The 15809-nt window shown below is 39.1% G+C and overlaps 1 protein-coding gene across 8 annotated transcripts in view; it reads right to left on the bottom strand.

The window, feature by feature from the left end:
* Positions 1–311: 311 nt before the first annotated feature.
* Positions 312–15809, bottom strand: part of CAB39L (calcium binding protein 39 like) — a 101930-nt gene continuing 86432 nt past the window's right edge. For all 8 annotated transcript variants that reach the window (XM_054701294.1, XM_037527301.2, XM_054701295.1 and 5 more), the window contains one exon: positions 312–2538. In XM_054701294.1, the coding sequence (XP_054557269.1) occupies positions 2359–2538 (180 nt within the window). In that variant the 3' untranslated portion in view covers positions 312–2358. The remainder of the gene's footprint in view (positions 2539–15809) is intronic.

The raw sequence follows: 15809 nt of genomic DNA, 5'->3' as shown, positions 1-15809 counted from the left end.
GCCATGGTGACTTGTATCCCAGGTCTTGCCCACATAGTCTGGGATAATCTGCTCAGAGACTCAGTTTCCTCAAGTATAAAATGGGACTGACTCTGGCAGTGGGGCGGCATCAGTTATGTGGCGTGAATATTTAGTCTGGCAAGCAGTGCGTCATCAGCGGCAGCACCGCTTGGAGGATGGGGCAGCAACAGGTCCAGGAGTTAGCAGAGCACACGGGACCTCCACTGAGAGGACCTTGGCCTCACCTGAGGCTTTCCTTTTGGTGTGGTGACAAGGATGAGACACAAGCTCAGGAATGAAACTGACTACGGAGTATGTGGCATCTTTTTATTTAGTCTTTATTTAAATGTGTGCTTGGGAAATAATTTATGAAATATGACCTTTTTAAAATTCAGTTCTCAATATTTGCATTGAATTTCGTGCAAACATATTTTGGCTGTGTCTTGCTCCCCCTTCCATGTTAATAATTTATAAATTTGTTTTCATTTATTGCCTCAGATTCAGTTTTCTGTTTGACAGTAAACTAGGCTAAGGGGTTGCTAGGAAAAAACTAACTCAAGTCCAGAGGAAATAAAATGTTTTATTTATCAAAAAAGAATTAAAACAAAGCCTTGCTTTCCAATTGAAAACATGTGTCCCATGACACTGTTGTGGAACAGTATTAAGCAACCAACTAAATGTCCAACAGTTACAGGCCTGTTGATTCTTTTTATCAAAGAAGCAAAACCAGAGAAGTTAAATTCTAAGGGATTCAGGACTGTCAGGGAATGTTATAAAAATGATCTGACTTCAGTGAGTAAAGAGTGAAGGCCATCATGGCCAGAGCTGTTACAAGGTCCACAGCTCTCACATCACTTGCTTCAGGATCCAAGCTGGGCAGGGAACAAGTGTCTGTGCCCCAGCCAGGAAGGATGAAACCTTGCCAGGTAATCCTTCAGCTGCAGTATCAACCGAGCGTACCGATGCTGGAGAAGGATTCCTGAAGGGAGCTTTCTCCCCCTCCAGGTGGAAAAACATCTGGTCGAAGAACACAGCACCCAATTTGTAAAAACCAAGAGTTCTTCTGAAAGGCAACAACTAATGATCTGTATATACAGACTTATGGAAAAAAAAAAACAACAGATTTATAATCGTACCTTGACTGTTTTGCAAATATATCTTTAAAATCCAATTTTATACACTTGGTGTCTGAAAACAAATCATGGCCTTTTGTTGTTGCTCCATGCCTTAATCATCCTAGTTTGCGAGAAATTTGGGACCAGTTTTATCAGGTTTTCTACCTTGTCACTAAAGGTTTTGATGAAAAAGTAGTGATAGAAAATAAACTGAAAAACAATTTGCAATTTGAGAATATTTTTATGCACTCCATCATTAGCCCTTCTAATGGGAATGTCTCCTTATAAAAGTGGGCTAAAGACCAGTGCAACCTGTTTCCTTATAAAAGTGGGCTAAAGACCAGTGCTGGCCCCATGGTTTTATCCATGCTAGGCATCCCAGTGCAATGATTCCTACTCTAAAATACAACTTCACCACAAAACAAAAATTTCCCCCAAGATGACAATTGTGACTGAAATGTTCCAAACATTCACTAACCCTGCAGAAATTGGCATGAAACAGCAGTGACTAGAGGTGGAGCTGTGGTTCTTAACTGTCCAAGTCTGAAGTGAGCTGTCATACCCCAAAGGTCATCCTCTAGGTACTGTGACCCTTGTTTAGCCATCCTATTTTACTTAGTTTATTTTACTTGCATGCTAACCTGACTGCAGGAAGGAGCGGGGTATGTGTAGCATGAGTCAGGCGTGCTGAGGAGATCTGCAGGAATGGAATGTGGGGCAGAGAGCAGAAAGGAAGGCTGAGAAGGGAGGTTAGTTACAGTCAACAGATAGGGGCAGGGAACGGGTATATGACTGAAAACATGAGTGTTATTTTCAGCTCTTTCATTATGCTTTAAGAAATATATCCGTCAAGTGCAGATAGGCAGAATCATTTTGTGCCTCTTGCCCCAGGGCCCATTTCTCTGATAACTTAATTTTCATTGAGGACTCAGGATGTTCACCACGTGGGCTTCTGCTTCGTGGCGCATGGTGACTAGGGGCTCAGGCCTGCAAGCCCCGGCCCTGATGCTTTTTGTCAAAAAAAGGGTTAAAATTGCTTTTATCAGTGTCTCATATAATGGCTCTGATTTCACATAAATAATCACAGACTTGATTAAAATGAATATATTGTTCTAGATTAATTTTTTTCATTCAAATATTTATATTCCATCTACCCTTCCCAAGAACGATTACTGTTTGAAATGACACTTTTGTACAAACACCAAAGGAGACAGTGAGTATGGCAGAAATCTGAGTGAGATCTTCAAGGGGCTGTTTTCTTCAAGTCTCGAATCTGTTTAATCAAGTAGTTCTTTTCATCAGTGAACTGCTCATCATCTGTCCTATCTTTTTGGAAGCTGCTCAGGAATTCAATGAGCTTGGGCTGATTTTTTAATAGAATCTCCACAATAGGCTGTGTTTTGTGAGGACTGGCGACAAACACCTGAAACATAAACAACAAAAACTTAGGACAAGAAATGCATAATAATTGTACTTTGAATGTTTTGCAAATATACCTTTAAAATCCAATTTTATACACTTGGTGTCTGAAAACAAATCATGGCCTTTTGTTGTTGCTCCATGCCTTAACCATCCTAATTTTCGAGGATTTTTGCCAAGGACAAAATGGATTCGACATGTGTCTCTTGTATTTGTAAAATATACAGAGCCCTAGATAATTCCTTATTGAGGAAAATCAGTAATTCCCTATCCATATCCATTTTCTATATATAATACAGAAATATATTAAAAATGAATGTATTTAAAGTGCTATACCACACTTTAAATTACAACAAAATACAAAATTATATACACAACATAATGTTCCTTTAGCATAATAATATAGTCTTAAAATGTTTAATATTTTGATACATTGATCTAACGCAAAAGTCAAAAAGGATAGGGCCTTCCCTGGTGGCGCAGTGGTTGAGCACTGGGCTGCGAAGCTGCCCGCAGCCTCTGCAGCGCTGGTTTGATCCCTGGCCGCCACTGAGGGTCCCACATGACGCGCAGACCTCTCCTGCCACGCCTGCTGCTCCCCTCAGCAGTGTATTTCATCAGTCTGTCTGCTCTCCTCCCCGCTCTGGCTCTGGTGAATTCTCTCACACCACCAGCACCCGCCCCCCGCCCCCACGCTTCTGACTGTATCCAGTGCTTGTATAAATAAATAAATAAAGAAAGAAAGAAAAGGATAAAAAGTTCCCCTCTCACCTTTCCCCTGGAGGTCACCAAGGTTACCATTTTCTGTTATGTAATGTATGTAGAATCTATAAATTTACAATTGCCCATATCTCACCTCCCAGCAGATCTGGGGTAGAGGTCTGGCATTCTATCATTTAATAAACTTCCACGTTTAATAATTGCACTCCTGGTTGAAATGAGGATCCTGGACTAACAATCAGGTATACATTTTTTTTTTTATAGAGGCATGTTTTTATTTATTTATTTATTTGTTTGTTTGTTTTGTTTATACATGCACTGGGTACAGTCAGAAGCGCGGGAGGGTGAGAGAATTCACCAGAGCCAGAGCAGGGAGCAGAGCAGGCAGAAGGACCGAGGTACACTGCTGAGGGGAGCAGCGGGCAGCAGGAGAGGTCTGCGTGCCATTTGGGACCCTCCTCCAGTGGCCGGGGAGCAGCCGGGGATCGAACTGGCGCCGCAGAGGCCATGGGCAGCTTCGCAACCCAGCGCTCAACTGCTGCGCCACCGGGGAGGCCCCCAATCAGGTATACATTTAAAGACAGCAATGACTATAATAATGGGACAATAATTCAAAACAGTAATACTGACTGGTATACTTTGCAATGGGCACACTTTATAGTTAAAGGCTACATACAGTACATCATGACTAGAATACAAATAAAAGTATCTGATGCCTATATAGCTTTATGGTTTCATTTTCTAGGCTCTTGACTCTCCTCCAAAGGGCTGAGTGCTTCACCACTAGCTCTGTTGCTCATCAAGGCCCCGCCCTGTCCCTCCAGCAGTGTACCTGCTGCTCTGAGCACACTGTGGGCAAGGATGGCTACAAGGCTGAGTCCCTCAAGGATCCCCCAGTCCAGCAAGAAGGGGGAAGGAAAAAACTACGTAAAGATATTAAGTTCCTATGAGAGGGGACTAAAAGGCTATGAAGATTCAGAGGAAGTGGTGATATCAGATTTCTGGGTTTGGAATGGGAAGGACTTATGGGGCAGGTGGCATGAGAACTATCCCATGAATGAATTTTCTCTCTCTTCTTGAGTCATTTTGGTAGTGTGTGTCCCAGGGATTTGTACATTGCATCTAGGTTATCTCATTTGTTGATGCACAATTATTTGTAGTATTCTTTTAAAATCTTTTTACATTTTCTGTAAAGATACTGAATTGGTAATCAAAAACCTCCAACAAAGAAAAACCTGGGACCATATGACTTCACTGGTAAATTCTACAACTTTTAAAGAAGAATTAATGCTACTTGTTTTCAAATTCTTCCAAAAGGTAAGAGAGATGGGAACATTTCCTAACTCATCCTATGAAGCCAAGATTTCCCTGAAACCAAAGCCAGACCAAGATACCATAAAAAATTGTCAGGCCAATATCGCTTTTATAAACAAAGATGTAAAAGTACACACACCAAAATATAAGCAAACCAACTTTTGCCTCATATTAAAAGGATTATATGCCAAAGACTATGTGGGGTCTATTTTAGAAATACAAGGTGCTTAAACATAATAAAATTAATCAATGTCATGTACTAGGTTGAACTTTGTACCTTCAAGTCCTAACCCTTGTACTTGTGAATATGACCTTATTTGGAAATAGGGGCTTTACAGATAAAATCAAGTTGAGGTGAGGTCATAGTAGATTAAGGTGTGTCCCAATGCAATGACTTAATGTCTTTATAGGAAGAGGGAAATTTGGACAGAAACACACAGATTATACAGGAAAAAATTGCCATGTGAAGATGAAAACAGATTGGGTTTGTACATCCAAGGAATGACAAGAATTGCTAACAACAACCAGAAGCTAGGAGAGAGGCATAGATCAGATTCTTACTGACAGTCTCCACAATCTCAGTCGAGTCTCCAGAACTGAGAGAAAATTTATTTTAAGCCATTCAACCTATGATAGTTTGCTTTGGCAGCTCCTGGAAACTACTATACCACATTAATACATTGAGGAAAAACTATATAATCATTTCTATCGATGCTGAAGAAGTGTTTGACAACATATTTCATGATAAAAAAAAATTTGACACATGACAACAGGATATCTACATGGAAAAGAGGAAAATAAAAACCATAAACAGAAATTAACTAAAAATATAGAAGTAAGCATATGAAAAATGCTTGGCATCATTAGTCATTAAGAAATACAAATTAAAACCACAATATCACTCCACACCTACTAGGATAACTGCAGTAACAAACTGAAAATAGTAAGTGTTGGTGAGGAAGGGGAGAATTTGGAACCTTGTACACTGTCAGTGGGAATGCAAAATAGTATAACCTCTATGGAAAATAGGTTGGTAGTACCTCAGATAGCTTTACATCAAATTACCATAAAACTGAGCATCGCATTTCTGGGTATATACCCAAAGAATGGAAATATTTATTTAAAAAAAAAAAAAAACAACCTTGTAATGTTTACAGCAGCACTACTGTAATAGCCAGAAGTACATCAACCCATGAATGGATAAACATAATGTCAGACACACATACACACAGGAATATTATTCAGCCATAAAAAGGGATGAAGTATTGATCATGCTAGCTTATGGATGAGTCCTGAAAATATTATGCCATGAAAGTAATCAGACACAAAAGGCCACATGTATAATTCTATTTCTATTAAAAACCCAGAATAGGCAAATTCATAGAGACAGAAAGCAGATTAGTGGTTGTCAGGGGTGGATACTTAATTGCTTAATGGGTACAGGGTTTCCTCTTGGGGTGATAAAAATGTTCTGGACTTAATAGTGGTTGATTGCTGCATAACTGTAAATATACTAAATGCCACTGACTTGTACACTTGAAAATGGTTAAAGTGGTGAATTTTATGTTATGTGATTTAACTACAATAAACTAATATTTTACCTATTTTAAAAAAAGTACTCCAGTCCTATTTACATTTTTATAAAATTTCTGATGTTTAATACCTATTAGTATGTTAGGAAATCACATCCTAGAGCCAAATGTGTGGCTCTTCTTGTTAACATTTGTTTATAAGGGAGTGCTATGCAGTTTAGTTAGAAATCGTATAGCATTTTATGGTGACCATATATAATTCATTAACAGCTTTTCTTTCTTAAAAAAAAAAAAGGTTAAATATATTGAACAAACTAAGCTTCTGTTTCCATCCAAAATAAATGTAAAATACCGTGGAATTTGTAGGTAGTTATCACTGATCAAGTCACTGAATCCAGAATCCATGCACTGTGTGACAGACTTAAACAACTGAAACTACCTGCAACTTCTTTTTAGAATATAGTCTTAGGGCTGTACCTGTTCATTTACACAACATGTCTCAAACAGTTAGATATAGAGTTCTTGCTAGGCTGGAGAAAGGCAGCATTACAACCACAATTCAACTGTTTTAGTTCAGAAAACTAAGAACATCCGTGCTCTCTATTTTAAATTCGAAAGCTTTTTATCAGGTAAAAAAATGCATGGTCTTACACATATTCATTCATTTCATTCAAATTCTATTTTTTCCAAGAGGGATTTATGCTAACTTAGATAGTAGAAGGCTAGGCTCTGATTTGCTAACCTGATTGATGGCGGCTTGTTCTAGGTCTGAAATGCCTTGTCAGTGAATTTGAAATTGGGGTTCACGTTACAGTTAAATGGAATTACTCATAGTAAAATACCATTCTATGAAAGTGTAAAATAAGACCTTTTTTATTCCACAGGTTCACCATCCCAAATGAATACAAATCTAAGCAATACAATTATTTAGAATATTTTGACACATATTTATTAGTACTGATAAGAAACAGGCAATGTTTTCCCGTTTAAGAAAGAAGGACACAATCTCTGCCTCTGCCAGTTGGCTGCTATCTAGAGCATCAGGAACCCGCAGCAGATCGGGCTGTGCTGCACATCAAGGGAGGAATGAAAGCCCCGGGAGAGCTATGAATAAAGAAGGAAAACAGGCCAGAAAGTACAGGATGCTTTCAACATCTCTAGAATCTCATGAACTCCTCCTCATCACTGCCCCCAGGCTTCTCGTCACTGAGTGTAACAGCGATGCCTGTGGAAAACTAGGGAAACAGAGAAGTGGACAAGCCACAAAGAAGAAAAAATACATCACTCAATTCCTCCACTCAGAGATAACCACTGAGTGTACTTGGTGTAAACCCTTCCAGTAATTTTTTTTTTCTGTATGAGTAGTCATATATAAATAATATTAGACAAAAGTGGGCTTGTATTCTGTATACAATGGTTTATAACCTACTATTCCACTTATTATGTTTACTTACAGCTTTTTCTTACTTGCAGCTGACTACCATTTAAGATATAGTCAGGACTACAAATTGATATTGTTATTATAATTGCTTTAATATTTTGGAATGCAAGTCTTTGGGATCTACAAATTATACACCATTATGGAAATTATATATGAAACTATGTATTTTTCCAAAATCACAAGGAAAAGCAACTTAAAAATTTTTCTTATTCTAATAATATTCAAATATAAAATAAAGCCTTCCTTTTCCTTATATACTACTAAAAATATATTTTTTACACCAAAATCTTTACTTATTTTTTTATTACACTTTTTAATTTTCCTACGCCATTGTTCATTTTTATACATTGTTTGATTTCTCCCCTCTGGTGCAGTCCCTGTAAATCTCCCACCACCACATCACCTGTGAACTATCACCATAGTCCCTTGTGCTCTTCGCTCCCCTATTTTGACCCCTCTCCCTCTCTCCTCTCCCATGCTGTATGCCTCAGATCTATAGCTTGCCTGCAAGTCTTATCTTTTTTTTTTGACACTTTGCTCAGCTTCCCTATATTCCTACTACACACTTGTACCATCCAATATTTTTCTCCCTTCTGACTTATTTCACTGTGCATAATCCTTTCCACCTCCATCCATGCTGTTGTGAAAGGCATGAGTTTATCTTTTTTGATTGCTGAATAGTATTCCATTGGGGGTGTATGTGTTTGTGTGTGTGTGTATATATATATATATGCCACATCTTCTCAATCTGTTCATCTGTTTTGGGGCATTTAGGTTGTTCCATATCTTTTTTTTTTCAAAGATTTATTTATTTATACAAGAACTGGGGTACAGGCCAGATGCGTGGGAGGGTGTGAGGATTCACCAGAGACAGGGTGGGGAACAGCTATTCCATATCTTAGCTACTATAAATAGTGCTGTAATAATCAAGGATACTACAAAGTATTTTTTAAAGTAGGTAATACTATAAATATTCAGCAGCAGATTGCAAACTGAGCCACGAGCATTTGGTAACAGTGCTAAAATTGGCTGTAAGCCACCAAATTGTAAACCTTTCTATAAACACACCTAGAATTGATTATTTTCTGTAATTTTAAAGAAAGTACTTTAAAAAGTAGAAACGAGTAGTGAGATCTTAATTATAGTTTTTCACTTTTTCTGCTATGCCTATTTGTTATATAAGCTAAAATGAGATCAAATAAAGATGTTGAGCATTCTCCACTACGTAAAAGTGGATGATAAAACATTAAGGTGACAGTTGATTTTTTTTTTTACTGTACCATTACAATTTCTGGGAAAAAAATTAGTAAACAAGCTCATAGCTAAGTTCACTTGGTTTCAACTACTCCGTATAAGTACACGAGATTTGGAAAATGGTGACGGAAATAGGTGACCGGCTGAACAATGGGTTCCCAAGGAAATGGCTAATTCATGGTTAGTCTTTCACTAAATTAATCTACAACTCAGCATTTTTTTTTTCTTAGTAGAATTGCAATGAAATTATTCTATTCATCTAGAATCCATCTTGTACTATATACTTGATGATTTGTCAAGCCGGCTTTTTACTTTGTTGTGGCCAACTCCTAGGATCTAAATGATAGAGTAATACACTCAGGCTATGCCCAGGTTGAGCAGTTTAGAGTGGTGAACCAAAAGGCACAGCTCACCCATCACTTCCCCTCCTGCTCTGCCCCTCCCTTCATAGCTTGGTGGGAAGTAGCAACACAATCCTTTGCTATTAGGAGGTTAACAGTAAAGAAAGGGAGATCAGCTCATAGCTAATTCCTACGTTTATTATATGGGACACACATTTACGAGAGCCAGGATCACAGAGACAAAGGTTTCCCAAAACTATTATCTTAGAACCAGATGTTAGAATTTAATTAAAACCTTTCATTTTGAACGTTAAGATCTGAAACCATAAAATATATAGAAGAAAATATAGGCAAAACACTACATGACATACATCTCAGTAACATCTTTAAAGACACATTCCCCAAAGCAAAGAAAGTGAAGGAAAAGATATACTGGGATTAGATTAAACTAAAAAGCTTCTGTATAGCAAAAGAGACACTAACCAAAACAAAGAGATACCCTCCTACTGATGGGGAGAAATTTTTTAAAAATATTTTATTTTATATAATTCTTACATCATTTTTCATCTTTGTACAATGTATGCATTTTCATTTTGGTTATATTCCCCATACAATTCCACACCCCCCTTATTTGACCTTCATCCTTCCTCTCCCCGCCGACCCCGTAGTAGTGTGTCTCTGGTTTATAGTTGCTTGTTGATTTTGATTTTTATTTAATTATAATTAATCTTTTTCCTGGTCCCTTTCTTAGGTTTTCTAAATTCCTGCTATGAGTGAGACCATCCAGTATTTTTCTTTTTCTTTCTGGCTTATTACACTGAGCATGATCCCTTCCAGCTCCATCCATGTTGCTGCAAATTGCATGAATTTATCTTTTTTGATTGCTGAGTAATATTCCATTGTGTATATGTACCACATCTTCTGGATCCAGTCATCTATTTTGGGGCATTTGGGTTGTTTCCATAGCTTAGCTATTATAAATAGTGCTGCTATAAATGTAGGGGCACAGGCCTTTGGAATTAAGGTTTCTGTGTCCTTTGGGTAAATACCTAGGAGTGGAATTGCTGGATCATATGGAAGCTCTATCTTTAGTAGGTCGAGGAATCTCCACACAGCTCTCCATAGTGATTGGACCAGTTTGCACTCCCACCAGCAGTGCAGAAGAGTTCCTTTTTCTTCACATCCTTGCCAATATTTACTGTTGCTAGTTTTTTTATTATGTGTCATTCTCACTGGTGTAAGATAGTATCTCATTGTAGTTTTGATTTGCATTTCTCTGATTACAAATGATGTTGAACATTTGTTCATATGCCTGTTGGCCATTTGCATTTCCTCTTCGGAAAAGTTTCTTTTTAGCTCTTCTGCCCATTTTTGATTGGATTATTTTCTTTGTTTTTGTTGAGTCTCATCAGCTCTTTGTAAATTTTTGTGATCAGTCCTTTATCATTAGTGTTGTGTGCAAAAATTTTCTTGATTGGGAGAAAATTTTTGCACAGAATATAACTGATAAAGGATTGACCACAAAAATCTACAAAGAGCTCACACAACTCAATAAAAACAAACAATCCAGTCAAAAAATGGGCAGAAAAGCTAAAAAGAAACTTTTCCAAAGAGGAAAAGTAAATGGCCAACAGGTATATGAAAAAATGTTCAACATCACTTATAATTAGGGAAATGCAAATCAAAACCAGAATGAGATACCACCTTACACCAGTGAGAATGGCACACATTAAAAAAAAAAAAAAAAAGCAGGTAACAACAAATGTTGGTGAAGATGTAGAGAAAAAGGAACTCTCCTACTGCTGATGGGAATGCAAACTGGTCCAACCACTACGGAAAGCTTGTGGAGGTTTCTCAAACTAATAAAATGGAACTACCATATGACCCAGCAATTCTACTCCTAGGAATCTACCCAATGGACACAAAAACACTAATTCAAAAGGATACCTGCACCTTTATGTTTATTGCAGCACTGTTTACAAAAGGTAAGCTATGGAAACAACCCAAATGCCCAAAATTAGATGACTGGATCAAGAAGATGTGGTATATATCTATACACAATGGAATACTATTCAGCAATCAAAAAAGATAAATTCATGGCAATTTGCAGCAACATGGATGGAGCTAGAAGGGATCATGCTTAGTGAAATAAGTCATAAGGAAAAAGAAAAATATCAAATGGTTTCACTTTTAGGAGGAATACAGGGGAACCAAAAAAGGGATGAGAAAAAAAATAACAATAATAAAAAAAAAATTAGCAGGTAACCATAAATCAGAGACATTCTGTGAGGGAGTGGGAAGAAGAGGGATCAAAACAGGGGAGAAAAGAGCACAAGGGACTATGGTGATGGTTCACAGGTGAACTGGTGATGGGAAATTTATGAGGAATACACAGTGATGTAAAAGATATAAATTAAAAAAACATTAAAAAAACCCCTTGGGGCCTCCCTGGTGGTACAAGGGGTTAAGATGCAGCACTATGAAAGCAATCTGTTGCCAGTGCAGCATGAGTTCGATCCCTGGGCAGGGAGGTGACCCACAAGGTGCAGCAGACATCTCCTGAGTTGCCCGCTGTTCCACCCAGCAGTGTATTTCAGTAGAACTGCCTGTTCTGCTTCCCACTTTGTCTCTGGTGAATCCTCTCACCCCTCGCACCTCTGGCCTGTACCCCATGAAATTAAATTTTAATTTTAATTAAATTTTAATTTCACATGAAATTAAAAATAAAAACAGTTGGCCACTTGTTTACTTGTATGTGCATAAACCTGGACCTACCCTATACCCTAACTATGTTCCCTCTGCTGCAAAATGAACTGAATTGTTTGCATGCCAGAAACATATTTTGTTAAGAAAAAGTGACTGCTGAGTCCTGGAGTTTTTCTCCTTCCTTTATTAATAGTTTTTCCCCCAAAGCTTCGTCCATCAGGTACTGATAATGTGAAACATATTATTGAAAATGCCATTTTTTTAAAAAGATTTATTTATTTATGCATACAAGAACTGGGGTACAGGTCAGAGGTGTGGGCGGTGAGAAGATTCACCAGAGACAGAGTGGGGAACAGAACAGGCAAACTGACCAAAATACACTGCTGAGGAGAGCATTGGGCAAGACAGAAGAGGTCTGCTGCGCCATGTGGGTAGCTCCTTGGCCAAGCCAGGGATTGAACTCAGGCTGCAGAGGCTGCGGATAGCTTCATAGTGCTGTGCTTAACCCCTTGCGCCACCAGGGAGGCCCGAAAATGCCTGGGTTAGTAGTAGCTGATTTTCATTAGCTTGCTGATAAATTCAGGGGTTTGAATGAGATGTCATTTAATATTTTTTTCTGTTACTCATGAGCAGGATGATGTATGGAGGTAAAGCATTGGATGGGATTCAGGAGACCTGGGATTATGTTCCGGCTTAGTTGCCAGAAATGACTGTGAGCAAATCCATCTGGATCTATTTCCTCACTTGCAAAATGAAAGGGTGGTGTTTTTTTTTTTAAAGATTTATTTATTTATGCATACAAGAGCTGGGGTGTAGGCCAGAGGTGTGGGCGGCGGTGGGGCGGGGTGGGGTTGTGAGTGGATTCACCAGAGATAGAGTGGGAAGCAAAACTGGAAGATCCACTGAAATACACCGTTGAGGGGCACAGTGGGCAAGACAGGAGAGGCTGCTGTGCCATGTGGGTTAGCTCCCTGGCCAGGGATCGAACTTGTGCTGCAGTGGCTGTCGATTACTTCATAATGCTGAGATTTAATCCCTGTGCCATCAGGGTGGCCCTATCAAGTATTTTTTTTTTTAATAGAGGCATGTTATTTATTTATTTGTTTGTTTGTTTTGTTTATTTATTTATTTTTTTAAATTTTTTTTATTTTATTTATTTATTTATACAAGCACTGGGTATAGTCAGAAGCGCGGGTGGGTGAGAGAATTCACCAGAGCCAGAGCGGGGAGCAGAGCAGGCAGAAGGACCGAAGCACACTGCTGAGGGGAGCAGCGGGCGGCAGGAGAGGTCTGCGTGCCATGTGGGACCCTCCCTCAGGTGGCGGGGGAGCAGCCGGGGATCAAACCGGCGCTGCAGAGGCTGCAGGCAGCTTCACAGCCCAGCGCTCAACCGCTGCGCCACCAGGGGAGGCCCTGTTTGTTTTGTTTATACATGCACTGGGTACAGTCAGAAGCGCGGGAGGGTGAGAGAATTCACCAGAGCCAGAGCGGGGAGCAGAGCAGGCAGAAGGACCGAAGTACACTGCTGAGGGGAGCAGCGGGCGGCAGGAGAGGTCTGCACGCCATGAGGGACCCTCCTCTGGTGGCCGGGGAGCAGCTGGGGATCGAACCCGGGCCGCAGAGGCCATGGGCAGCTTCGCAACCCAGCGCTCAACCGCTGCGCCACCGGGGAGGCCCCCTAATCAAGTATTTTTAAATGCACTTATTATGTCCAATCCAATGGGATTATATGATCTAAATTCTGATGTTCTTAGAGAACAGAAGTTGGTTGTTTCTATTTTGCCACCCATTGAGTACTCTATAACAATTTATTTTTTAAAAAAATTATACGAAGCATGTTATCACTTAGGATGACATTAAAATTATGTGGAAGCTGAATGATATAACATACAGCCTTCTATAGTTTCGTCAATCAGAGGGTCTTAAGAGAGTCTATCATTTTATACTATCTAAACATTTTCCAGTCCTACAACAGCCTATTTTTCTTTCATCCAATTTGTGTTTCTTTTCTTCCCCACCTTTTCCCCTGTGTTTATTTCTTATGAAATAATTCTAACAGAATAATACATGGAGGATTCATGTTTCCTTCATCCCTATCAGTATTTTTGCTACGTATGTCTTCATATTTTTAAATAAAACATTACAGATATAAAGGTGTGTGTGTGTGTGTGAGAGAGAGCGAGCGAGAGAGAAGAACTGGGGTGTAGGCCCGAGGTGTGGGGGTGAGAGAATTCACCAGAGACAGAGTGGGGAGCACTCTGAGTGAGCACCAGAGTGAGCACCGGATTTACTGGTAAGGGGAGCAGTGGGAGAGACAGGAGAGGTCTGCTGTGCCATATGTGGATTAGCTCCCTGGGTGGGGATCAAACTCAGGCCATAGCAGTGATAGGTGACAGCACTGAGACTTAACCCCTAGGCCACCAGGGAGGCCTTACAATTAAAGGTTTCTGAACACTACTTCATGATTTTACCTACATCTCCCCCAAGTGATCCCTTATCCTGAATCAGTGTTTACCATTCCCATGGCTTTTGGACAATAATGCATATGTATGTTCCATGCATAGTGCTGTTTGAATATTTTCGAAATTTAAATAAGTAACATCTTTTTAAGGTTAAATATCTACTCAATGTTTTATCTGAGATTTATCTTACTGATCCATATAACTCTATTAATTCTAAGCAATGTTGCAACAAACATTTTTAAACATGGTTCCTGATGCACATGTTTAAAAGAGTGTCTCCAGGAAATGGCTGAGAAATGAGATTTCAGGGTTGAAGGGTATTTTCACTTTCAGTTCTTTATTTTGCTAAATACTTTCTTCTGTATTTGGCTAAACTGCTTTCCTAAATGGTTGTACCAATTTACGGTGTATGAGAGTTCCCACTGCCCTCCAACAGCATTTGACATTGTCAGGTTTCAACATTTTTGCTAATATGAAGAATGTGAAGTGATACTGATATTTCAGATGGTAATTTCTGTGATTACGAATGAGAATAGCATCTTCACTTAACAGTTGCAACAGGGTTCCTAATTTGCAGATCGTACTCTTTGCCCATTTGTCCATAAACAGCTTTTTTAATCAATGATTATCAGTTGTGTCATTCTATCCTATCTTTTCACTTTGCTTATTATGTCTTTTCGCACAGAATGTGTCCAATTTATAATGTGGTCAGACTTATTAATATTTCCTATTATGAGTTGTGATTTTTATTTCTTATAATTTAATCATATAATTTCCTACTTTCACTTGTAAAGATTAAAAAATTTGCTTTTCAAGTGTAGTTCTTCACCTAGAGTTTATTTCTGAGTATAGCAGAGGGTAGGCTTTTCTATACAGATCATCCCTTACTCTGGAACCATTTATTAGTTAACCCTTTTATCACTGATTTGTAATCCCTCTAATATCAGAATCAATTATTGTATTCTCATTGATTTATACCTGGGCCTTCTACTCTGTTTTTGTTGTTCTATTAATCTCTATGCCAATAAAATACTGTTTTCATTTACTGTAAATCCATAATAAGTGTTCATATTGAATAGGGCAAACTCCCTCCCCCCCCGCCTCGTTCTTTGGGTCATTTTAGGATCAAACTGTCATGTCATTTTATTTTTTATTTTTTTATTATTTTTTAAAGATTGATTGATTGATTAACTGATTGATTTATACAAGCACTGGGTACAGTCAGAAGCACGGGAGGGTGAGAGAATTCACCAGAGCCAGAGCAGGGAGCAGAGCAGGCCAGAGGACCTAAGTACACTGCTGAGGGGAGCAGCGGGGCAGCAGGAGAGGTCTGCGCGCCATGTGGGACCCTCCTCCAGTGGCCAGGGAGCAGCTGGGGATCGAACCGGCGCTGCAGAGGCTGCGGGCAGCTTCGCAACCCAGCGCTCAACCGCTGCGCCACCGGGGAAGCCCTGTCATATCATTTTAGGTCATTGACCTACCGCTATACAAATTTTAGAACTGAC

This window comes from Talpa occidentalis, unplaced genomic scaffold (assembly GCF_014898055.3).
Source record: "Talpa occidentalis isolate TD23 unplaced genomic scaffold, MPIMG_talOcc4v2.1 talOcc4.5, whole genome shotgun sequence".
Classification (NCBI taxonomy): domain Eukaryota; kingdom Metazoa; phylum Chordata; class Mammalia; order Eulipotyphla; family Talpidae; genus Talpa; species Talpa occidentalis.
This window is presented reverse-complemented; position numbering and strand designations above follow the sequence as displayed.